This window comes from Nelumbo nucifera, chromosome 1, assembly GCF_055504915.1.
Source record: "Nelumbo nucifera cultivar China Antique chromosome 1, China Antique-T2T, whole genome shotgun sequence".
NCBI lineage: Eukaryota > Viridiplantae > Streptophyta > Magnoliopsida > Proteales > Nelumbonaceae > Nelumbo > Nelumbo nucifera.
The window spans coordinates 83,142,026-83,167,893 of NC_142649.1; the positions used below are offsets into that span (position 1 = coordinate 83,142,026).

Below are 25,868 nucleotides of genomic sequence, written 5' to 3' on the forward strand. Positions count from 1 at the left end.
GCACAGGCTTTGTTAAGCGAAAACAAAATTATAGAAATGCACAAAAGTACACAATTGACCAATCTCAACCACTACTTTTAATAATTTTTTTTACAATACAAAATTAACAATAATTAATTTCAGGTAGGGTTGTTTATGAAACTGAAGAAACTGACCAATTTGACACAATTCAACCTAAGTTGGTCGGTTTCTAATATTTCAGATCAGCTTTCATTCAACAATTTCCTAACCCAACCAGGTTGGATCAATTTCGGTTTGGCCATTTGTAAACCAACCAAAACCAAAATAACATGACCATAAATATATATTAATATTTGATATTTTAAATATATTTTTTAATAAGGGAAAGTGGGAAAACTCACATATTCCTTAGTCTAAAATATTTTATATCATAAATTTAATTTTTTTAATTTATTTTATAAAAATACCACTATAATTGTTTAAATTTTAATTTTAATTTTAACTTTAATTTTAGTTTTAATTTTAATTTTAACTTTAATTTTAGTTTTAATTTTAATTTTAACTTTAATTTGAATTTGAATTTGAATTTTAAGTTTAAATCTTTTGAACAACCAACCAAAATAAAAATTGACCCAAACCATTACAACAAGTTGGCTAGTTTTCACTAATGGTTAAATAGTTTTGGGTGACCAACTCCCCAACCTGACCGAGTTGATTTGGTTGGTCAATCAGCTTGCAAACGAAAATGAACCAACTAGTGAACACTCTTAATTTCAACTAAATTAATAGTCTAATCTCTAATAAATTAATAGTTTTTAATTCAAACTTTCTTTGGAGGGATATAGATAAAAAGTGGGGGGAGAGGATAAATAGGAATTAGAGACAATTCAGGAGAAAGTGGGGGATAATGGTGCCACTTGGCAAGGTAGGGAGAAGATAAATAGGAATTAGAGATAATTTAGGAGAAAGTGGGGGATAGTGGTGCCACTTGGGTAAACATTAGAAAATCAAATATCTCTTTCTTTATCTAGTGGTTGTTAGAGATAATTTAGCCTATGTTGTTTTCTTATTGGTTTAATAGGCAATTATATGGAATTAAAAAAATAAAAAATTTAAGAAAACAGAAAATTAGAGTGGGGGGTTTCCTGCAAGGAGAGGGCTGCTGACATGGACGGACCAATTTTAATATATATATATATATATATATATATATATATTATTAATAAGATGAACTAAAAATGACTTTAATAATATATTTTATGAACAAAATGAATTGAAAATTATTTGTATAAAACTTTAACATATGATAATTTAGTGAAAATTTCAACATTAAGACAAACTTCAATGATAGATATAATATAAATTTTAAGTATAATTGAACACATATATTTAAATCGAACCGAATCAGATTATATCGGATCGAATATGGATAGATCCATATTTGATCCAATTATAAAAGGATCAAATTTGGATCAGGCTTAATAGGATTGGATTCATATTCGGATTTGGATAATCGGATACCGTTTGCAGCTCTACCTAATCATTTATGAGGTAAGGTCTGGTTTCAAATTATTGGACTCATGGTTTGAAAGTCGAATAGGATCGGACGGTCAGACCAATTGACCTAGGAACCAATCAGGCAATCGGTTCCATTTCACCCTAAAATCGCTTTTGGGCCAAAAACTATTGATTTGGTCAGCAACCCATTGATCCGAGCGATGGGATTGTCGACTCAAATAATGGCTTTTTCTATTTTTTATTTTATTTATTTTTTAATTTTTTAAATTAGAATGGGTCGTCCATCTGAATCAAGCGATTGGACTGCTCAACCAGAAAATTGGTGGCCATAACAGTTCAGTGTCCAGTTCGATTTTTAAAACCTTGATTGCAATCGACTCCCACCTAAGTCACTTCTAGGGTTTGGGGTTTACCCTACCCAAACTGACCTAGAAAATTGGCCTTGGTAGAATCAAAATTACCTAGCCTTAGAACTATGCCAGCCTTAAAAGTAAATTATAAAAGTACTTTTGGGATGTAAAGAATTGAACCCAAAACCTTCAACAAGGAGTTCACTTAACAATTAAACCAATTGAGTGAATTGCAAATTTTTCTTCAATTTAATATTTGAATGTATATAAAATGTAATATAAATCAATAAAGGTAATGTTTAAAAAAATTTAATTATAATGATAAATTTTGAACTATATATTATAATAATATATTGATTAAAATTACTCAATTATAATGTGTTGATATATATGTGTGTGTGTTTTTTAAATTCGTGAGCACCGAGTAATATTGATAATTCTAAATGTCGTTATGTCATTGATAATTCTTAATGTTATATTAACGCGATTTAATAATTAATATATACTATCATATTAAACTTAAGAACATTCCATTATATTATAACTATAAGTATAACTTGACATTTAATGATGACAAAGTTAGTAAGTTACACATTCCATTATATTATCATCATCGATAATTATTATTATTATTAAAATCAAGGTTAAATGTTTAATGATTATGATTTATAATCAATCTTATATATTGATAACTTGAGATTTGGCTTTTATGTAATTTAAACTTAGTGTAGGTTTTTGAATGATGGATTATGTTATATTATTTGGGTTGATTGTATTGTATTCCATTTGCATTGAAATTGCATTTGTCTAAATTATAGAATAGGTATAGATTGTTATCAAAGATCAAAGCTTTTAAAGGGAAAAAAAAAACAAGGTATTATTTTTTAAATAATAAGTTGGAACTGATCTTGACATGCTAGGTTCTGGTTTTAAAGACTTGGAATCAACCCCTACAACGTGGATTCTGGTTTCAAAGACTTGAAGCTAATCTCTACAAGATAGATTCCAGGTTCTGCCTTGAACGGAACCAAACTGATCAGTGTTCACTGTATTTAAGGTTCAGTTTGGAAGGAGTATAAATACAAATATATAGAGTGCAAAATCTTATATTTTATATTATTTTATATGTATTTATATTGTACATATTTGCATTTGTATTCTTTTCAAACTGAGACTAAGAATTAATCACCTTTAGGCAGGAATACGAGATCTGTGATCCCATCTGTCTCCGTTTGTGTTTACTGGTAAATGGTCTTTATAAGATTATCTTGTGGAATGGTTGAAAAGAGAAAAATACTTGATGCCGGGCATAGAAAGTTCCTGCACCATTATACTGATCAATCGATCTGAGTCATACTTTCTACTATTTGGAAATAACTCTCTACCCCTCTAAGACTTTGATCAAGCGGGAGTCCTGCAATGTTTTCTTTGTATGATGCATGGCATAGAAATCAATGTAGATTTTGGCTAATATAAAACACGTACTGATGTGGTGTAAACAAGAATGGGTTGAGGCAGCATTCGAAAGTAATAACAGTTTCTTGATCAAAATTTTAACACTTGCTTCAACCGATGAAAGTAGAGCAGTGCTGAATGAAGTTATTCCACTGTTCCATATGCTGCCATACCACATCTGGAAAGCACATGCATTCAAACAATCAATGCATGATTGAGGTGAAATGCAATTTAGATGAATATTTTATCAAATTGTGAATGGACAAAGAAACAGAAACAGGTTCACTATTCTGCGATGGCACTGCATTGTTATTGATACTGCTCGATTCAAGGTGGTGCACGAATCATGTCACTGTCACATAATTTTCATCTACAAGGCAGAGTTGAGGTGGAAGGTTGAAGTTATGCAATGAGATTTGTGATCAAAAAAGATGTCAAAGGCTTGAGGAGTTATCCTTGGGTAAGCATTCCGATACTTAAGCCAGTAGAAAGTGGTGGATGGTCGAGCCGAATAATAAGAGTGCTGGTACGAGCAAAGTAATGTCTGGGTTCTAGAAGTTCGAATCCCTTACCTTGAGCAGGAGATACTTTTTTATAGCCGAAGGTCCGTGTCCTAATCGGATTGGACTTCCAGGGCTGCCGGGACAAGATTAACCACCAAGGTCTTCGGGAGAGTCCTAATCCCTAGCGGAATTGTCCCCATCCTCTCCTGTTCTTGATCGCACTTATCCGCATGACGTGAAGTTGACGTGACTGGGAAGATAAGATGGGGGCTATAGAAGTAACGTATCACGGTCATAGTCACGGAGACGATGTATGCCGCGGAGCTGATAGGGCGGTGCCGACATGGCCGAAGTGACTGGATAGTGACTGGGCGATCACATGGTGTAGAAGGCGAGCTCAACCATGACCGGAGCAGTTATTTCAGTTGTATTTTCTTTTTAATCGTCCAAACTGATTCTGGGTTTCCTATATGTTTTCTTCTTTTCCATGTTTGTTTGTTGTATCTTTCTTTTTCAAGATTTAGATTTCTGACAACAACAGTGAAGCAATGCACAAGCAGGTGAAGTGTTGCAGGAAGCTCGATTACGCCTTACGAGGTATGCATGCAGCTGGAGATCTAGCCGTCCAAATCCTCAATCAATCTTCTCCATGTTTGTGTTGAAGAGAGCAAAGCAATAAGCAAACTGCCAATACAGTGGTTGCTACGTACAGAGAGAAGGAAAAAACAAAAATCGTGTTCTCAGTTCTTATGTGTTTCTACATCAATTTATAGCAGAGAGCGGCTAAGCAATTGGCAGCTTTTACTGGACAAGTCTCACGCGTTTGCTGCATGCGTCACCCTCTCTTCAATTCTACAAATCCCTATCTCAACCATACGTACTGTGATCATGTAATGGATTTTTGTATCACTGCAAATGAATTTGCACTTCAACCAAACACAGCCGGAAAAATGCATCAACAAACTCAAGTGCATCCTTCGAGAATTAATAGAGAATTAGAGATAAAAGAAAGGATTCTACTTGGTTCCCCTCCTCGATTTCCTCCTCTACAGTCCGGTCCAGTGGTCCCTTTTTAGTACATAAGGTAATGCTTGTCATAGTGAAAGAAAATAATAAGAGGGCATAGAGTCGTCCAACTTCTCATCTAGTTTCAACATTTCAGATTTTAAGTAGTGGGTGCCATATAAGTCATTCTTATATATTTGAGCAGGGCAACTATAAAAAAAAAAAAAAAGAAATCAAATCTCTTCTTAATTACATAAAACTTTTTCAAATGTTTTGCCCCCCTCGCTTATAGGAGATCTGATTCAGTTTTAACAAGACCATACTCACACCGCTCGCACAGCCTTTAACAGCTATGTATTGAAAATATGTCTATATATTTGTATGCTTTTTTTATGGGGAGATATTCTCAATGCAAACTGAAAGAAACTATGCAAATAGTGCGAGTTTGAGCACGGTTTTGTGAGGAGCAAATCCAATTTCCACTATATAGACAGACGGGACTACTCCTCACACATGGGCGTCTCACAGATACATCCACGTGTATTGGAAACATCCTTCAAGAATAATAATTTGTGAGTATAGGAGATGTTTTTAATGAATGATAAGATGTATGTATGAGGTTGGTGTGAAGTACCCTCTGTGAGGAGATATTTTCGATGAATGATAAGATGTATTTGTGAGCTCGGTGTGAAGTACCCTGTGTGAGAAGATCCGATCTCCTACGTAGATTTGCCCCTAAATAGATTCCTTATTGACTTCTCCGGCGTTACTCATCACTCTTTTTTTTTAAGCCCACTACTCATCACTAGATTGACAAGCAGCAAATTTTGCTGGTGTTGTGATCTAGATAAATAAGATTTCAATGCAATTGAGTGTCATTTGACGACACTGAAGGGCCATTTGCTGACAGCTAAAATGGCTGAACTTGAAAAGCTTCTTGTTCATCCTTTTTAGTGAATAAGTTTTTAAGGAAATTATGGACTCCTTAATGGCTGGAGCTGATGTTGGGTAGATCACCGTACCCTTGAAAAAAATATTATAATATTATTAATTATTTTTTCAACTGAAAAAGCAAAGCAATATGTCTTTCAGTTCAACGATTTCAGCCGTCATCTGAACCAGAAAGAGGAAGCAAGACCCTTTCCGGTCCGATGCCTGTTTCTCAAAATGATTGTTAATTGAGTACAAACCGGACATGAAATAAAAGGTTGGGAGCAGGTTTTCTGATCTATTAACTTATAAGAGAGAAAAAGTTTTCCGATTTGGTCAAAATAAATCTAGGGATAAGTGAAAATAAGTGTACTGCAATTCATCCGAGAAATCTGAAATTGTAGCTTTCTCTTAAGTCTATCAGTAGCCTCTTATAAACTATATCTTGTCCATAAATTTAGCATCAATCCCAAAAATCTAACCCTAGCTAAAATCCTCCTACTTATCCAAAATAAACTGTTTTTTTAATAGTTTTTTAATTTACTGACTTGGAGATAACTGATACCAGTTGTTAGAAATAGGGATGTGGAAATACTGAATTCAATGCCAAACCCCTATCCGGAGGGTGCATGTCACATATTAATCTTTAATCTCTCTCTCTCATTTCTACCAAACCAACCAAGCACAACCTTAGTGCATTTGGATTCTCAGATTCAAACTGGTTTTTGGGTTGCTTGGTTTTAGGAATATGGATTAGTCAAACTTACCAAATACATGTTTTAATTAACAGTTATATAAGTTATGCGGTTGAACCTTTCAGCCAATGAGCCACTGACTAAAATAGTTTTATCTGTTTATGTCTGGTCCGCATCTGACAAAACTAGACAGAAATAGGATATTAAGCACAACACGTCAACACCCATTTAAGCATCATCACAACGATTGAGATCGATGGAAGAAACTCCATTACAACAATCATGCCAGACTAGCTCCTTCCCTTTCCCTCCCAATGCTGCAGTGCAATACGTTAATGTCGTAATGGGAGAAGTTGATTAGGGCGTGCAAGAGGCAATACTACTTTCTCCTCTCTCACGATGAAAATTACTCTGTTTCTGTCATCGGCCAGAACCCAGATGTTGAAATGCTTGCTTTTTACAATTTCTTCTCTTCTCCAAACCATTTGCTGAGACAGCCCCAAAGCTCTTTTGGACTCGGCAAACAAAATTTGCTCACTAGCCGTTACTTCTGGGCTGGATGGGTCGGTCATCTACCAGTTCTCCTCCCGAGGGCAGAGAGAAACCCAAGATCAGCTCTTTATTAGAAGAAGACAACGCTGTATAAGCTAATCCGTGGCTGGGGAATTTTGCCTGAAAAGAAGGGTCGTCGGTGAAGGCAAATCAAACACAACACACGCAACCTTCACGAGTGTGTCTTATTCGTACGCAGCGAAACGATCGTAGTTTGTCCTTTCATCACAGGTCCCACTTTCCACGTTTCTTGGTTTCATGCAGCCTGTGGGTGTGGGAGCCACTTCATTGATTCTTCAACGTTTCTTTCCTGCCTTCTACTTGTTGAAAACTCATTCGTTGTTAAGCCCATATTTATTCTGAGATAGAGATAGACCCTAGACCCAACAAAATTTGAAAAGACCATTCAATGGGTGGGGCCATCTCATCCACTTTTTGAGTCATCTTTCTCTGCCAAGTGCCGACTGAATGAATTGATCCGTTGATGAACAGAAATTATAGGTCATATACACAAAGCCAACCAACCTGATTAACATTACTTTGTACCCTTTCTGGTCTTTTGTTTATAACGTTAGGGAGAGTGAGAGAGAGAGAGAGAGAGACAAAGAGAGATCATTTTTATTTGGAAGTAGACAAAACTTTAGATTGTTATGGATGATTCGCTATTGATCAAACCAGATCAATGACATCAAGACGTATGAACAATACCCATATATAAAATTGAATAGCCAAAACCCAACATCTAATTAACTGTTTAAGCAAACAAACCAAAAATTAGTTCCACAAAATAAATCCCTGTAATTAGTCATGATCCTAGTAGATGCAAACAACGCTACCCAAAACCATGCTTGCTACGAGTGAAACACTTGAAATCATCAGAAGCGAGGACGTAAGAGCCGGGGAGGATGAAGGAGCAGGTGCTGGTGCAAGATCCGACGGAGTATCACCCTGCGTTGGTGTCTTGCCTGCTGGGGTGGCCACTGGAGTTTCAGCTTGAGGAGGAACCGGCGACGAGGGTGTCAAGGGAGGAGATGCCTTAGGAGATGGAATCGGTATGTAGGATGAAGGAGAAGGCACTGGTGTCAATGACATTGGAGGGGATGATATGGGTGTATAGGCTGGCGATGGAGACGAAACGGGAGTCTTGGCCACTGTTGGAGCCGGCGATATGGGTGTCCATGCACTCGGAGATGGTGAGATGGGTGACATTGCTGTGGGTGGAGATGACGTCGGGGTTCTAGCCACAGGAGATGGGGATACGGGTGAAATGGCTTTTGGAGGAGGAGAAACCGGAGACAGAGCCACCGGAGAAGGTGACATGGGTGACATTCCTTTGGGTGGAGACGACGTGGTGGGTGAGTGAGCCACTGGAGATGGCGACACAGGTGTGATCGCTTTGGGAGGTGAGGATGTTGGAGCATTGACAACAGGAGATGGTGATGTGGGAACCATTGCTTTGGGAGGTGAGGACGTTGGAGTACCGACAACAGGAGAGGGTGATGCGGGTGCCATGGATTTGGGTGGAGACGAGGTCGGAGTTTGGGCCACAGGAGATGGTGACATGGGTGTCCTCGACTTAGGTGGTGGAGATGAAATCGGCGTTTGGATCAGAGGCGATGGTGACACAGGTGCTGTTGCTTTGGGCGGAGAGGCTGATGGAGCTTCCACAACAGGAGATGGCGAAACGGGTGTCTTAGCTTTGGGTGGCGAGGCCGTCGGAGATGGGGAAGGAGTTGACGGAGATGAGTGAGGACTACGTGCGTAGGGAGTGCTGTTCCTCACAGCCAAAACAACGACGATCAGCCTCTGACCCTTCTCACAACTACCTGGATTGCCACTGATGAAGAAGAAAGAACCCGATCGGTCAAACTTGAACTTGGAATTACCATCTACCATACTCATTATCGGTGCCGATGTATTGCAAATGTAGTAGTGTTCTGGACTCACAACCAATACAGAGTCTGCTCCATTCTTGTATTTAAAAACTGCAAAACAACAAAACCCCAGAAATCAAATCGGATAACCCATAAAAAAAAGGAATACAGAAAGTAGAAGAGAATCAATGAAAAATGATAGAGTGTGTCCGTGAGAGAGAGATTACCAAGCGTATCATTAACTTGAAACCTGCTTCTTTCAGCCCAGTGATTGTAGTTCTCAGAAGGATTTAACACCCATCCATCTTCCCCACCAACATAGAAATCATTAGCTTGAGATGAGAACATCTGAGAGCCCATAATGATCACAAATAAAAAGCTGATGAATATCCTGAGCTCCATTCTATGCCCTGAAGGAAAGAACAAGAAGATCCCACAATGGAGATCCAGAGAGGAGATTGATAAATGAGGGAAAAGAGAAGGAGCTTTGCAGAAAACACTCACAGACAAAGCTTTATAGCAGCAAGACAAGATTGGAAGGGAAAGACTGAGAACTAGAGTGCGAGACAGTATGAGAGCTATGGTGGATTGACATATATAGATTCATAGACAGACTGACTAATGAGGTTACCGTTGTAATGGTTAGAAAACCTCAGCGTCATACGCGGTACGTGTAATAAATCGGCTGCAATTTTCTAGGGATTTTATTTCTTCAATTTTTGGCATTTGGTTAATTACAAAAAGGAAACAGATTTAGAGTCATAGATAGATAGTAACAATTTATTAATTATTTATTAAAATTGTAGTAATTAGGCTTAGATGGAGCAAGGGCTCAACGGTCATATTCATTTTCCCTGGCTTTTTCATTCTGGTCTGGATATCTTTGTGGGTGTTGTGTAATTATTAGTGATGTCCTTTAGAAAGACAAGTTCTTTGAAAAAAAAAAGTTGATTCTTTTTTCTTTTTTGGACTTTTCTTTATTAATAATAACAATATTAAACAAAATCCACACAATAAAAATGCTAATTTTCACTAATAAGCTTGATTAGAAAAGATGTAAACATTAATAGGCTAATTTAATTTTGTAATTGCTAATTAGGAGGAGGAAATTAAGATAGTAACGGCAAGCTATTCTTCGGAAATTATTTTAAACGACTTTTGTAATTTATTTATATCTCCAAAATTAAGGCAATTACATGCTTCTAATTAAGAAGCAATTAATAGAGTGCTAGAATTAGAAACCCTCATTAGACCCAAAATGAAATTTGGGCTCAAACCCACCAAAAATTGATTTTGGGTCTAACGAGGGTTTCATTCATTACGCAAAAGTTGGGTTTGGGCTTTGTAAAAACTGAAAAGAAGAGAAAATAGAAATAAATATTTGAAGGATATTCTTATTCTTTCTATAATGACTCAAACATGGAAATGGAAGTCCCATCAGTGATCAGTCCAGCTCCGCGTATCCCATCCAGTATGTGCCAAAGGTGACTACTGAGTGAGTGAGATTACAAATTTGCACACAAATACCACCGTATTCCGTATATTTTGTTCTCCGGTCCTCGTCTTCTAGTGCAAATATAAGGTTTTTTGCACCCACATCTGCACCGTACACGTGGAATATTTTAGCCAACGTTGGTGAGACAGTAAAAGCAGTTCAGTTCATGTATATTTTTTTACAGTGGGCCTGGGCTCTGGCCTCTGGGCTAATACGAGTAGGTGACGCGTAGGGGGTAACCGAACCCGCGTGAGGAGGATTGAGGCTGACTGCGTGTGGCCTTGCAAGCAAGAGCCCAATTGGGCAACGGCCTCTCTTATTCTAAATCTGATCTAGAATTAGAAAGAGAAAGAGAAGTATCAGAATTCAGAAAGAAAGAAGAGACCCACCGACCACTCCATGGTTAGAGTAATTATGAGAAAGGAGAAAGAAGCTTTCCTTAATTATTGGCTTGGGGCCCTTGGCCGTGGCCCTGCCCCATGGCGCCCTCGTGATTTTAAAATGTCTTGTTGTTTCAACGGTCATTTGGGTGGCATCACCTCTTATCTCTACCACGGTCGACGGCCTTTGAGGCCCTTGACCCAGTCAGTCGGATACTTGTCTAACTCCAACTGCCACACTCTTTTCGGTCAAGGGTGACGTGGCTAATATACACCACTCAATAATGTAGGAATCAGGAATTCACATCTGTGCACCATAGAGGGCGCCCCACAATATATCCCAACCGTGCATTGGAAACATCTCCCACTTACAACTTCATGAGATGTTTTCAATGCACGCTGAGATGTGCACGTAAGGCGTTTATAGGGTGCAGATGTGATCTCATGGATCAGCGACCAATAAAACATTCCAACAGCCTTATTTCAGCTGCACATTAGAAACATCTCTTAATCGTTTATTTATGGGCAAATGTTCTCGATGTACGACTGAAATGGTTGGTTGGTATGTTATTGGGACAGTGTATTGGTAAACTGATCAGAATTCATTCAAATTCAATAGATAGAAAAACACAGGTCCATATTGAGCCCAGATCTCTTGTAAATAAAAAACTCTGCACACATAGATGTTCCCGATATGTGGCTGGATTCTCATGCTTCCAGGACATGTACAAAGTTTTTTTCAGGGAATTCGGTTGTGGTCTAGATTGGCCATGTTCTCAATTCTATCCCTGTCATCACTCGTCACTGTACCCTGCTTTGGTACAATGATGTAAATCTGTGTCCTTGGGGCCATATTTATATCTATTTTATTTCTACGTTGAAAAATGGAAAAACCTAGTTTTGGCAATAAAAGTCCAAAAATATAATTCACATTTACAGGTTGAAAGGAACAAAATTTTGCCCCTTTTGTAGTGAAAAACAAAGAGCATAGGAGTCACTTTTGTTTTTTCGCTCTAAAAAAAGAGAGAATGTTCTTGGTTTTAAGTTTTCAATCCTGGTTTTCATACACGAATTGGTAATGAAGAATTGTAGTCAAGTTCAAAGTATTGGTACGTATGGTATCAGGGGATTTATGATACACCCTTACAAGGTGTGTTTCGGAGTCCTGACCGGTTCAGAGGGTGGACCGGCGTATAGATACGCCCTTAAATTGGCCCCTCTGAACCCTATTCAAAAAATAAAATAAAAAAGACTATTGGTGCTTCCTGATACACCACTACCGGCGTATAGATATTTTAAACCTTGGTTGTAGTTTAATTAGAATTAAAAGTTTCTTATGAAAGGTCAAAATTGCCCTAAAATTCGATCTGCTCCTCAGTCACATCCTATATATTATTAACATCTCACATGAATAATAAATATAAATACAGATGTTCCTGATATATGACCAGAACATGCTGTGAGGAGCGCTCAGTGAGAGCAGATCCGAACTCCTTTAAAAGGTCACAGCTTCCTTTAACAACAGATTAGTAAGATAAAAAATAATCGGGCTATTTTGGTCTTACAAATATTCATAAATTTGATAACTTATTTAAAATAATAAAAAAACAAACTTAGTAAAAATTAAACAATTTGAGGATTTTACAGTAAAACCAAAGAAAAGGAAAAGTCAGTGAATTTAAAAAAAAATGATTCCTTTTTATTAAAGAAAAAAAAAAGCAAAAGATATGTTGGTAAGTTGATTGAAGTACCTACAAAGATAAAGGACTCGATTTAACTTGAGAATATGAGTCGTTGACTGTCGAATGGGTCGGGGAATAAAGAATTGTTTTCACTATATTTGCATAAGCTCCTAATCATGCCCATAATTTCTATTTCTCTTCAATCTTTTTTTCTTCCTTTTTTCAATGAATATTTTCTCAAATTCAAACCCATTTTTAGAGATACCGGTGAGTAGGGTTAAGTGATAACATTGCACTGACCCAATCCCCGATTGGGCTAAGATGGGTTAGCCTTGATTGGGTTCGATGGTTAAACCCAATCTATTAATAAATATTTACAACCATAAGCTTAATTGAATATATATATATATATATAAGGTAAGATTATTCACATCATTCATGTTCTTCTTTCTTCCTTTTCCCTTTTTATATTTTCTTTCACTCTTTCTCTGATGGAGGGTGATTTGACCTGACCTCCTGACTAGGTGACACGTGGACATGACTCAATGTAAGTGACAGCTCAGCATGACAGCCTGGCTTCAACTCGGCGTAATGAGCTCGCTAAAACCCAGTCTAACAGCTCACCACCAAACAGCTCGCTACAAGGCAGCTCACCACCGGGCAGCTCACTACAAAGCAGCTCGCTACAAGGCAGCTCGCTACCAGGCAGCTTGCTACGAGACAACTCGCTATTGAGCAATCCAAGGGTTGTGCTCGTTAGACTGCTCCCACGTCCCTTGTCTGACAGCGCAGCACCTGCCACTCCAGAGGGTTGCGCCCACATCTCTCATCAGGCGGCGGCATGCCTGCCAGTTCCGAAAAACGTCTCTCGACTGATAGGGCCGTACTCTGTGACGGTTACCTGCGCCCACTTACTCAGCCCTGGCAAATAACGGCTACAACAAAGAATCAGAGGCGGTTACACCCGATTTGACAGGGCATTAATATATAAGGACTCCAACTCCCAAGGAAAGGGGTAATCGAAAATTGCGCATCTTCACTCTTAGCATTTATTTCTTCGCAACTCTCTCAGTTTTCCGCCAAGTTCTAACTTAAGCATCGGAGTGTTCCCACCGGGCAAGCTCCTCGGGAATCCTTCATCCTCTTCTTCTTCTCAGGTACCGTCCGTCGCCAGCTTGGAGTGTGGTCCCCTGCCAGATAGGAGTGCTCAGATTGTGCACCATCACTCTCCTTCCTCCATTTTACTTAATAAAGGACGCTTTCATCTTAAATATAAAACTTAGGGAGATTTTACAAACGGCATTGGGTTAATTTGTCCCTAAAGCCCTACCTTTTCCTCATTTCCATTCCCTCTCTTCCCCCATTAACCGGCTTGACCAGATTGTAACCATTAACCAACTCTCATTGGAAAATTTAAATCGAGAACACCTGGGGGTGAATAAACCGTAGAAGCATAGAGTTCCTCTTCCTCTTTTTGTCTCACCCCCTTCTCCTCTTCATTAGCATGACCATCGAAGGTTTGACGCAAGGTTCAAAGTATCGATACACAGGTGTATTGGTATTTTTTAGGTTTTATTTATTTTTTACGAAATCGATTTAAAGAGATCGATTTAAAGCTCGGTTACCCTCTGAATCAGTGTCTGACCCAATATAACCCCTGAAGGGGTGTATCAGAAAGCCATCGGCACGATACATATGAACCTTGGTTTAATGTCGTGATTGGCTCCTCTCATCACCCATTGCAAGCATGCACCAAATACTTGAGAGTTGAGACCTGCTGTGCAAAAAACCATTCATTTTTTATAAAGTTTCCCAAGTATTGACCCTACTCAAATAACATTTTAATATATTTATTATAAAATCTCTCTAAGATGTTGTGGGTTCCACTAATCACTATTTGTATTAATGTTGAAATTTGGCAAATACTACGGTAAGAAGATGAGTCAAGAAAATATAAATTTTTACTTACCAATTTGAATAAATCTTGATTGACTAGTTTGGTCTTCTAAATCTATAATACAAATTTTTAGAAATTAAGTCCTGAAATGCTATTAATTATGTCGGGTTGACCCGAACTCAATCCGAAAAATTGAGTTGGGTCCGGGTTAGGGTATGGCCCCTAAAATTGAGTTGGGTTCCACCAATTTGTTTAAACGCATGATAGTTGTATGGCCCCTACCATATAATGTCTTTCTTTTAAGATAATCACTTCACTTAATCCTAATCGAAAAGACTAAAACCTTAATAATATATTTTATGTTTTTTGAATATTTTATTCTTCATTTCCTATCTATGCTGTCCATAGCTTGTAGTCCATAAAAGATTTATCATAAATCATAACTCATAATAAAACTGTAATCATTTTAAACACTTATTTTTCTGAATTTTGTACTAAAATAACTAATAAAAACATTAACAAACAAATACTAATAAAACATAGGATTAATATATTTAATGAAATTGAATTAAGATTTGAGATTTAGAAGTTCTATGAGATTTTAAGGGATGGGAAGAAAGTTGGGTTGAGCACAACCCGAGCCCAACACAACCTGAAATTGACTTTGGGTTGGGTTGGGTTGGGTTGTCTTAGGGTTGAAGGAATTTAGTTAGGGTCAGGGTTGTGTGTTTAAAACGTAGGGTTGGTTAGGGTTGGCCTCAACCCGACCTAATTTGGTCCCGTTGCAGCCCCACTATTTATTAACATGTTTTGCTAAAATATTATTTTTCCTATTAATTAAATTTTGAATACAATATTTTTCTATTATATTTTCAAAAAAATAAAAAGTTCACTATTTTTTTATAAATTATGTGAAAATTTCATTGCTAATTTCTAAAATAATCTATGAACATGACTTGTTTACTCCATTGTAGCGAACTTAAGTTTTGGAAGCATTAAGTGGTAGATCAAAAGGATTAGGTTGTTTCTCTACTTTCGCCAATTTTCCAAGAGAAGAAAGTAAAAGAATTGAATCAGGGGGGCCAAAAATAACTGCGCATCAAGAAGACAAAGTTCATGGGTCAGGTTATTTTGAATACGTAAAAACCATCCAACCTGCTAGCTTCAATTACCAATTCATATTAAACTGAATTGATTTGGTTTGTTCTGTCCAACTTGGTTATGCAATTTTGAAAATAAAATGAGCAAATAAGAGAATTGTTTACTAAAAAATAATTTTATTAATTAAAAAATATAAAAAATCAGAAAAATAAGGGAACATAACATGGAAAATTATTAACAATTTTATTAGTTAATAGAAAAACAAATAAAATAAAGTATTTTTCTAAAAAATACAAAACAACAAAAAATAGAAAGTTAATTTTTTTTAATTAACTAATAGCATAAGAGAAAATTTTGGTCAAAATAACAAAAAAATCATACATTAAAAGTAATATTTTTTGAGAAAAATATTAAAAATCAAAAAGTAATTGAAAAATTGAATTAAGGGAAAATTCAAAATCACCAACTTACTTTACACAATTAACTTATTAATTTAACTAAATTAAATAACTTAGTTTTATTATCTTACTCTAAAATTAGTAAAATTAATTTTATAAATTTTATAAAAAGTTAAAAATTCAAATAACTAGTAAAAATTAACAAAATTAAAAACAACAAAAATATGTTAGCAAACTTAACAAAAATTATTTTATTAGTTAAAATTGAAACAAATTAATAAAAATATAATTTAATTAAAATTAATAAAAATTGTTTTTCTAATTTAACTTAATAAAAAAGTAACTTTCCCTCTCCCTAATTCCTCCTAGATTTTTCACTTTTTTAATTTATTAGACAATACATAATGCAAGAATAATGCAAAGATGTATATGGTTCAATTTAGCCCAATTGGAAATGTCCTAAGACTCCTCTCTGAAAGTCGCTTAGCAAAGCATGTATGTCACGTTTCAAAGTAATAAAAATATAAGAATTAGGATAAATAATTATAATTAACACAAATTTATCTAATAACTCGTAACCCAAAATAGTTTGGTTTGGACTTAGCACCACTTGGCCCAATTGATGTACGATATTGTCATAAAGTTTCTACCACAATTTCTTAAATGGTTTAGTTAATTAACTAGGTCTACCTTTACTATTTAAAAATTATTTGAAAATTGACTAAAATGGCTCTTACTGTTTTTGAAAATTACCTAAAACTTCCCCTACAGTTAACATTCCATCTAAACCGTTCTAAACACTTCGAATCCGTGGTATTACAGAGGTTTTTCCGATTAAGCCCAGTTTCGAACCTCATCACCGACTACTGTGTTCGAACTGTAAACACCTCACCGACTGAACCCGGTGAAAGGAATAGCCGAGTGTTCGAACTGTAAGCAGTTGTAAGATTTCTGGTCTGACTAAGAAAGGGAAGCTGGTGTGGAAAATAATTCTTGCCATCATCCTAGTTTCTCTGTGGTCTGAAAGGAATAGCCGAATGTTCTGCAGCAAAGCCAGAGCTCCTGAAGATCTGTTAAAGATTGCAGTCAGCAGACTTGCTTCCTGATTATCTGTTGTTTCAGAATTTAAAAACCATAATGTTTTTCAGCTTCTTGAATCTCACCGACTGAACCCGAGATGAGGTAGGCGAGGCAAGGTGGGGGAGGGAGGGTTTAGCGGCGACAACTGTTGTGTTGTAGTATCTCATAACCGGTGACAACTATAAGTACCTCACCGACTGAACCAGAGATACAGCGGCGAGGTGAGGTGGGGGAGAGAGGGTTTGGCGGTGACAACTGCTGTGTTGTAGTACCTCATCACCGACGACATCTGTAAGCACCTCACCGACTGAACTAGAGATGCAGCGGCGAAGTGAGGTGGAGAGCTTGCAATCGAACAGGGATTTATCTCTTCTTCGCCTTCTCAATCGAATAAACCGAACAGGGATTTCTCTCTCTTCTTCGCCTTCTCTGCAGTCGAACAAAACCAAACAACTCTGCTAGGCTCTATCTTTCTCTCTCCTCTTATTCGTCTTCTCTACTATCGAACAAACCGAACAGGGCTCTCTCTCCTCTTCTTCGTCTTCTATGCAATTGAACTGTTGTCCCCTGTCCTAAAGCGAACCCTCTTCTTCGTCTTCTTTGCAATCAAACGCCTGTCCTGAAGCAAACCCAGTTACTCATCGTCTTCTTTGCAATCAAACCCTCTTCTTCGCTTTCTTGCACCGCCGCTGCAACTCCTAGCAGCGGTGTCGTCTCGAATCCAAGACCCTAACCACAAAGTGACGACGTCTCTCTCTCTACGTCTCCTCCTGTTTCGTTGAAGACACCAAACGATTACAAGTTCTCCGGTCAGGGTCAGAGCGAGAGGGGTCAGGCAACTTCCGGGGGCGGTGCGATTTTGCCGGTGGTTCTCCTTGAGACTAATTTCGGTAAAGCTTAGGAAACTTAGAATAAGAACACTAATTTCGGTAAAGCTTAGGAAACTTAGAATAAGAACGGAGGAGCTTCGAACTCTCGTAAAGCGTCGTAAACCTAGAAGAGGAACGAAAGGAGCTTCGAATTTGATTGAAGAGCAAAATTGATATTTCAGCTCTTCCGTCAATATTTTAAGTAATTTTCAGGGGTAGCCTTAGTCAATTTTAAAACAATAAGGTACACTTAGTTGATTAACTCATAAGAGTAGTTTAAGAAATTTATCCTTTCTTTTAGGGGCCAACTAGTATTATATATGACATGGGTACGTCTGGTTTAAGAGAAATTGGATGTTTGAGTACTGTATAAAACATACACTAGTTGGATTCGGGAGAAATTGGACTTACTTGAACCACAAAAGTTTGGATAAAGTGGTTGGGCTATTTCCAACCATAGCTAGGGCCAACTTGAGGCTGGACTGACTTGGCCTACAATTTTATATGGGTTGGCTTTGGACTTTTGGTCCTGAGCCCACCCCAACTATGTACATATATACACTAATAAGTGTGCACATGCTTTGCACATGGTAATTATAAATGATAATAATAATAGTAATAATGTATCTAAAATTTTTATAAATTTTATATATTTTTATTTATTTTTTTGTGTTTTATTATTAATAAGATGCAGATTGAAAATTCAAATATGATCACATAAACACCTTATCCAAATACATGATAATTGGATAGAGTTGTAAAAGTTTCAAGTATCATTGATTGGCCTACTTGTTTGGTTAGATTCTTCTTTTTGTAAATTTTTTTTTTTGTATATCTTTTCTTGTTCATTTATCAAAAATAAATATAAGATTTAAATAAAGAGAATTGAATGGGATGAAAAGTAATAGTTCAATTTATAATTTAAACATATAATTAAATAGGGACTAAATTCAAAAATGAGTATTTTAGTCAAAAGAAAGCTTTACAATCTTATTCGTATTTTTAATAGTAGTACAAATATAGAATTATAGATGTGTTCAATTTTTTCTATAACTTTTCTGTAATTTTGTGTGTAAAAATAATTCTAATATGTCACAGTTACTTTTTGTTTAATATGATAAATATTTGATATTATACATGTGCCTAAATGTTTTTTTTACAAAAGTTATGTTTTTTTATATTTTATTAACTTTTATTATTTATTTATGACATTAAAAGTGAACATGTTTGACCCAAAATTTGAACTATTGATCTTTGTCAAACAGTAAAATAATTTCATTTTGGGTTAGTTTTAAATTATGTATTTCATTTTTATTACTAATAAAAATAATTCTTGTTTATTACACTTATTTTTTTAATTTAATTAATAAAAATATCATAAAATGTGTCTAATATTTTCTATATTTTTGTAAGTTTCTATATTTATTTCTATTTTAAAAATTTTATTACCTAATTATAACTTACATGGGTTGATCAATTTGATTCGGATGGTTGAATTGCTTAGTCACCACTTAGATTAAAAATAGTTTTGTTTTTTATTCAATTTTAAAATATATGGGTTTATATTATTAAAAATATTGACACATATCTAATTTAATAAGAGAAAATGGGAGTTACTAATTTAAGTACAAGACTTAATGAGAGAGGATTAAATGAGGTGAGAAATAATAATTGAAATTACATTTTCAATCTTACCATTAGAAATGGACTAAATATACAATTATAGGCATTTTAGTAACTATTAAAGCTAGCTTTAAAGATATAATAAAATGGCTTTTATACCCTTTTTCAAACAAAGAAGTAGAGAGTAATTTTAGTCCAAAAAAAATTTCACATTGTATTCACACTTTTCTCTCTCTCTCTCTCTCTCTCTCTCTCTCTCTCTCTCTCTCTCTATATATATATATATATATATAATATATAGGGGTAAAGAATACATGTAGACATACATATTAAATTCTAGTGTGGACTGATTGGCCAACCCGAGCCCAACTTGAGTGCATCAAAATATCAAATTTCAAATTTCAGTTTGGACTTGACCTTGGGCTCAAGTTGGGCTTGGGCCTTAGGCCCGATTCTCAGGATTTGGGCTTGGGTTGAGCTTAAACCTGGTCCAGTCCACCCAACTTGCACTCCTAGCAACCTCAGTCCAATATTTCACTTATTTAGGTTTAGATGGAATTATAAGGTCCCAACTGGCTGGTTGATAAGGTCTCCCACTGGTTGTAGTGGAGATGTAGGATTGAATCCCGCTTGCACCTAGGCTGGCGGTTTATGGGTTTGGAGATGGACTACCCGTGTTGTGTAGCCCCTTGGAGCCAAGGGAAAAAAAGGTCGAGACGGGTGTGAGTTATCTTTGTTTTAGAAAAGAAAACCACTTACATTGACAAACATCCTCTAACAAGGCAACTCTAACCATCAAATCAATGGTTATTTCAGAAATCGGATCTGCTACTCAAATTCACCCATGCAAGTGGGCTGTGGAACCAATGATCAAATACATGGAACCCATGATGAGTGGTTGAATGGCTGTGGGTACCATGTGTGGAGAAATATTATTGGTTCCACAGTCTACTGAACAGCTACTGTATTCAGCCAATCCTATCTCAATATTTTTTAGAAGGCAATCCTATCTCAATTAAGTCACCATCAGTTGGTTATAAGACATTACTGCCGTGTATAGTTGGTTATAAGACATTAATGCCGTGTATTAAAACACATCTCTCCTATGAATGACAAGATGTTCCCCATGTGCAATTGTAAGTAGCAGATTCAGACTCCTTATATTGAATTCATGGGGAGGGGGGTAGTTAGGGCTGCAACTTGGGCTGGGTTAGCCCAAACCCAACTTAACTTCCTAATTATACGTCTAAATATTATATAAACATGTATTCATGTATGTAAATACATATATGTATGTATAATCAATTATGCATCCAGAAAAGTATAAATGTGTTATTTATTTATTTTTTGCTGCAAGTCATTATGTATATATGTATGGCAAATATTTTAAGTTTGAAGGCAAACTTTTTCCTTAAACGTTATCATTATGTTTTTCTTTTCACAGATAATAAAATTAAAATTGAATTAACCTGAGCCCTTGAGTCTAGCTATAAGAACATTTGGCAAAAGAAAGTAGAGATGCTAATAACTTAAATCCAACCTGAACTCAATCTGATCCCATCCCAACCCAAGTTTGGGGTTCAATAGCTTGGAATTAGGTTAGGATTGAACTTGATCCGACATAATTCATCCCAACTTGCACCCCTAGATAAGCCCATCAATGATACCCAAAACTTGATAGACTGATCCAACATCTGATTCAATTATCTCCAGTTCAGATAAGCCATATATAATTTCAGATGGGACAACTATAATTCGATTGAAAATCAAATCAAATCAGATATATCCCCATCCAATCTGATAAAAATCCAATTCCAATGTATAATTTATATTAATATATTTTAAATAATATAATTATATAGTATAATATATTAAAGCCTTTGTTCGTTTTCATTGAACTTTTAAGTATTGTTTTCAATATAAATTTTAAAGCCTTGTTTTGAATAAAAAGTTAAATTTATATTAGGCCTAGACTAAGGGTCCATTTGGTTTACAGTTAGAATTGGAATTGGAATCGGAATGGTCCATTTCCGTAGTCTGTTTGGTTCAGACAGAAATGGGAATGGGAAATGGAATAAGTAGAAACTAGGAATAGGATTTCATTCCCAAGAGAGAGGCAGGGAATGGCCATTCCCTCAAATGTGGGAATGCCATTCTAGCAGGAATAAGAATGAAATTCCGATTTCACCCAACCAAATAGTTGGAACCGGAATAGCCCATTTTGATTCCGATTCCAGACCCCATTCACGCGAACCAAACGGGGCCTCCGTTCATCAATATCGGATGAAATTAAAAATCCAAAAAATCCAATCGGAGTTGGACCCAGATGCATTATTCATGCATCCCATGAGATTTCAGACCAGATTCAGATGCCAATGCCATTAATTCCTCATCAGATAAATCTCGAATTTAGATGATTTCAATCTGATTACATGCCCTACCTTGGGCTAGGGTCTCCCATTCCTCATCAGATATAGCATGGTTTTCAGAACCGGACCGGATCGGACAGTGGGACTAGAAAAACCGGGCCTGACTAGTTCCATTTTTACCCTAGAATCGTTATTTCCCCAAAAATCGTTGATTTGGTCAGCAAACCGTTGACCTGAGCAGTCAAACCATTCAATGGCTTGGTCGTTTTTTTTTTTGTCAGAATGAGGCATCTATTCAATTTGAATGATCAGACCATTTTACCCGAGAACCAGACCCCTGATCGGTTCATTGTTCGGTTCGGTTTTAAAAACCTTGAGATATAGTGAAGGTGGCACTTGATGTCAAGTCCCCGCTACAACCAACTAGCTAAACACTTTACAAAATACCCACTAAGTAGTTTGGCACCTTCCACAATCCACATCACATGATACGTCACTTTCATATTATTGAATTGATTCGGGCACATCTCATGTTTTTTTTTTTTTTTTTGGGAAAATTTCACTTTAGTACCCTGAACTTTGGGGGTAGTGTCAAGTTAGTACCGAAACTTTCAAACGTGTCACTGTAGTACCTAAACTTTCAAAGTATCAAGTTGGTCCCTGTTAACCAACCGTCAGTTATTTGTTGAAAATGTCAAAACTACCATTCAAAAGATGACATTGTTCATTGTTTTCTACCTTGAGACTGAACCGATTATCTTCAAAGAAAAATAGAGAAAAACATGAAATATAATAGAGGGAAACAATAACTGAAAGTAAAGAAATAATTAGACAATAATGTATTCTAGATCTAAAGGTAGAAGACAATGACTTCATTAGCATAGAATCTCAAGCATCTCAAACGGTTCAGTTTCAAGGAAGAAAACAATGAACAATATCTTCTTTTGAAGGGTAATTTTGACATTTTCAACAGATAACTAATAATCAATTAACGGCAGAGACCAACTTTAACACTTCTTAAAAATTTAGGTACTATAGTGACACATTTAAATGTTTGATTACTAACTTGACACCACCCCAAAGTTCAGGGTAGAAATTTCCACAAATCCCCAAATAGAATGGTAGGCTACGAGTGTATTTGTGTTTAGTACTATTTTGACTGAGCGTCTTGATAATTGAATTCACTGAGCTCAATGGCTGATTATTTTGCCTTTTAGTGATAAGTGATCAAGTAGGTTATGAGTTATTCCTTAAGCATGTAATTTTACACATTTTGATAAACATGTAATTTTACACCGATAACTCCACCTTCATTTTTATTTACTCCGATAGTCGATGTAAATTATACATTGAAATTATCGATGTAAAACTCATCGGTTCTATCATCGAGGTAAGGGGGCGAAGGGATGAGAGATCTATCCTATGGACACCCAAAGATTGTGGAATAAGGGGGCGAATTTCAAAAATTTTTCTCTCCCTTCGACTAGGAATCGCATTCCCTATTTAGAAAATCATATTTTCAATGATCATTCTTGAACCTTAAACTGAATCAGATCTGAACCAAAAGGAGTATGAGGGAATTATACCTGATACAGAGAAGTAGTATCTCCCAACGGAGGTGTTCACGCCCAAGGAAGGATCCAAAAACTGCTCCCACTGAAGATGGCGCAGTGCAAGATGGAGCAGAATCAGCAGTGTTCTTCTCCAAGAACTCTGTCCTTCGCAAGAATCAGTAGGATGGTACGTGAGCACAACTTCCTTTCAATCCTTTCTTAAAGAACTAATGTCAAGATCCAATCTTGACTTCTCCCACAACTAGAGATCGAACTGGCAAACAGGGCGCCAAGAACAGGAAGGCGGCAAGAGAGTATTCGCAGGGTGCAGAATTCTCTCTTCTTGTTTTCAGCACTAAAGGAAATCTGATGTGTGTCTCTTAGGCTGTCGCCCCCTTCTTTTGTTAACCTAAAAGATCAGCTCCTAATCCAATTAGGAGCAGCTTATCCAAATCATATTTGGATAAGACTTCTCTTTAGGTGATAGGGATAAACCCTTATCTTATCTGCAGATTAGATTAGCTTTCCCCTAATCTCATTAGGAGGTTTCTAGATCTGAATCATATTCAGATCTAGACTCTCTGAGTGGATAGGATTAAGACCCTATCCTATCTGCTAATCCATCTCATAATTCACCCCTTTAATTAACTAAATGAATAGCCCAGTTCAAAATGGGCTTTAGGCCCATTTAGCTTATGTGCTCACTTATCCTTCCTAACTGCTGCCCAGTTGGGCTTCCTTGTATGGCGTGGGACCCAAGCATTGATCTACACATCAGCCACATGGGTTTGGCCCAGCTTTTGTTACAAGGCCTGGCCGAATACACTGTTAAAGACAGTGCACCCCTTGAAACCCATCGAATGGGCTCTATGGGCCCAACACTTACCCTAAGTGGTCCCTAGGACAAGCCACCTTATAACACCGAGGACTGTGGGCAGATGCAAGATTAGCCCATCAGGTATTATCCTCAATGGTCTTATACTCAACCTCTCAGCCCATAATGATCACACACTGCTCGACAAGAGAGGACTTCTCCCTCGGCTGCAAGGAACAGTGTTGCACTCTCCATTTATATGGATCCCGAGAATTAAAACATTCTTGCAAACATTTTAGAAACCATAATATATATACTTTTATATCTCATATAAAATATACTTTGCAAAACAAATCTCAACGGTTGAAATCGGTTGCCGGTAGTCTTGGTTTCCATCGGTGAGAGTGCATCCCCGATCATTACCTTTATCCAACAAAGGGGCTGATCCTGTCACTATGATCACCCACTCAAATGAATTCTCGGACTGTCCCAACATACCCAGGTTTTGACCCCCGCTAAGGATCTCACTGATTGGTATATCAAAGACAGCCCAATCCGACACCTAGTGCAGTATCATAATCGAGTCTAGGGGTCGAGTGTAACTTTCCAATTTTGCCCAACAATCTCTAAGGTCCAGGGCAATACTGGAAATCTGGTCCTGTTCAAAGATTCAATTAATCCTACACTGTATGTGCCTAGGGTCTCACCCTGGCAGCTGAGACAGGCCACCCCAACCGACTTGGTGGCACCACAGTGTCAGCCTTGTCAAGATAGGTCTCCCCAGTCTGACCCACTGGCTGTGAACATTCTAAACTAACACGAGTCTCATTAAGTGTCCAGTTTAAGGGTATTACACAGAAACATACCAAGGGAACATGAATCAAATATGCACTTTTATTCATTTACAATAAACTCATAAAGTACATCATTCTGATTGAAGCTAAGGGCATACAAAACTGTCTAACAGCTCCCACTTGCACTTAGGTCCAATCAGGTACTAGCCGGAGTCTCATGCTTTCCACATGTTTCTCAAACACTTTCTCTGATAGTGGCTTTGTCAATGGGTCTGCTACATTTTCCGCTGACGCTACCTTCTGAATTAGGATGTCCCCTCTACCAACAATCTCCCGCAGTATGTGGTACTTCCTCTCGATGTGCTTCGACTTCGAGTGGGCTCGTGGCTCCTTAGCCTGAGCAATGGCTCCATTGTTGTCACACAACAATGAGATGGGTGATGTGCTGGACGGAACTACTCCCAACTCGTGAACGAACTTCTTCATCCACACGGCTTCTTTGGCAGCCTCACTTGCAGCAATGTACTCGGCCTCGGTCGTGGAGTCTGTAGTGGACCCCTGTTTGCTGCTTTTCCAGCAAACAACACACAATCCTATCGTGAAAACATATCCAGATGTAGACTTTCTATCATCTGGGTCTGATTGGAAATCGGCATCTGTATACCATTGGATCTGTAGTGAGCTACCGTCGAATACTAGACAAAACTCTTTTGTCCTTTGAAGGTACTTAAGTATGTTTTTCACAGCAGTCCAATGCTCCTGCCCTGGGTTGGCCTGAAATCTGCTTACTACATTCACTGTCTGAGCTATGTCAGGACGAGTGCACAGCATGGCATACATGATGCTCCCTATGGCTGAGGCATAAGGAACGTCTTTCATGCCATCAATCTCCTCAGAAGTCTTAGGAGACATCTTCTTGGAGAGAGTGGCTCCGTGCCTGAAAGGAACATTTCCTTTCTTGGAGTTTTCC

General features: G+C 37.1%; 1 protein-coding gene and 1 long non-coding RNA gene across 2 annotated transcripts; both read right to left on the reverse strand.

Annotated features, from left to right (window-relative positions):
- Positions 1 to 7,608: 7,608 nt before the first annotated feature.
- LOC104599415 (uncharacterized) lies at positions 7,609 to 9,459 on the reverse strand. Its single transcript, XM_010261942.3, has 2 exons — positions 9,071 to 9,459; positions 7,609 to 8,954 (listed from the first exon to the last, which is right to left on the reverse strand). The coding sequence occupies exons 1-2, from the start codon at positions 9,243 to 9,245 to the stop codon at positions 7,783 to 7,785; spliced, it is 1,347 nt and encodes a 448-aa protein (XP_010260244.1). The 5' UTR covers positions 9,246 to 9,459; the 3' UTR covers positions 7,609 to 7,782.
- Positions 9,460 to 16,523: 7,064 nt separating this feature from the next.
- On the reverse strand, positions 16,524 to 18,321 carry LOC148803494 (uncharacterized). Its single transcript, XR_016081327.1, has 2 exons — positions 16,960 to 18,321; positions 16,524 to 16,866 (listed from the first exon to the last, which is right to left on the reverse strand). It is a non-coding gene; the product is annotated as an uncharacterized LOC148803494 (long non-coding RNA).
- Between the last annotated feature and the right edge of the window lie 7,547 nt (positions 18,322 to 25,868).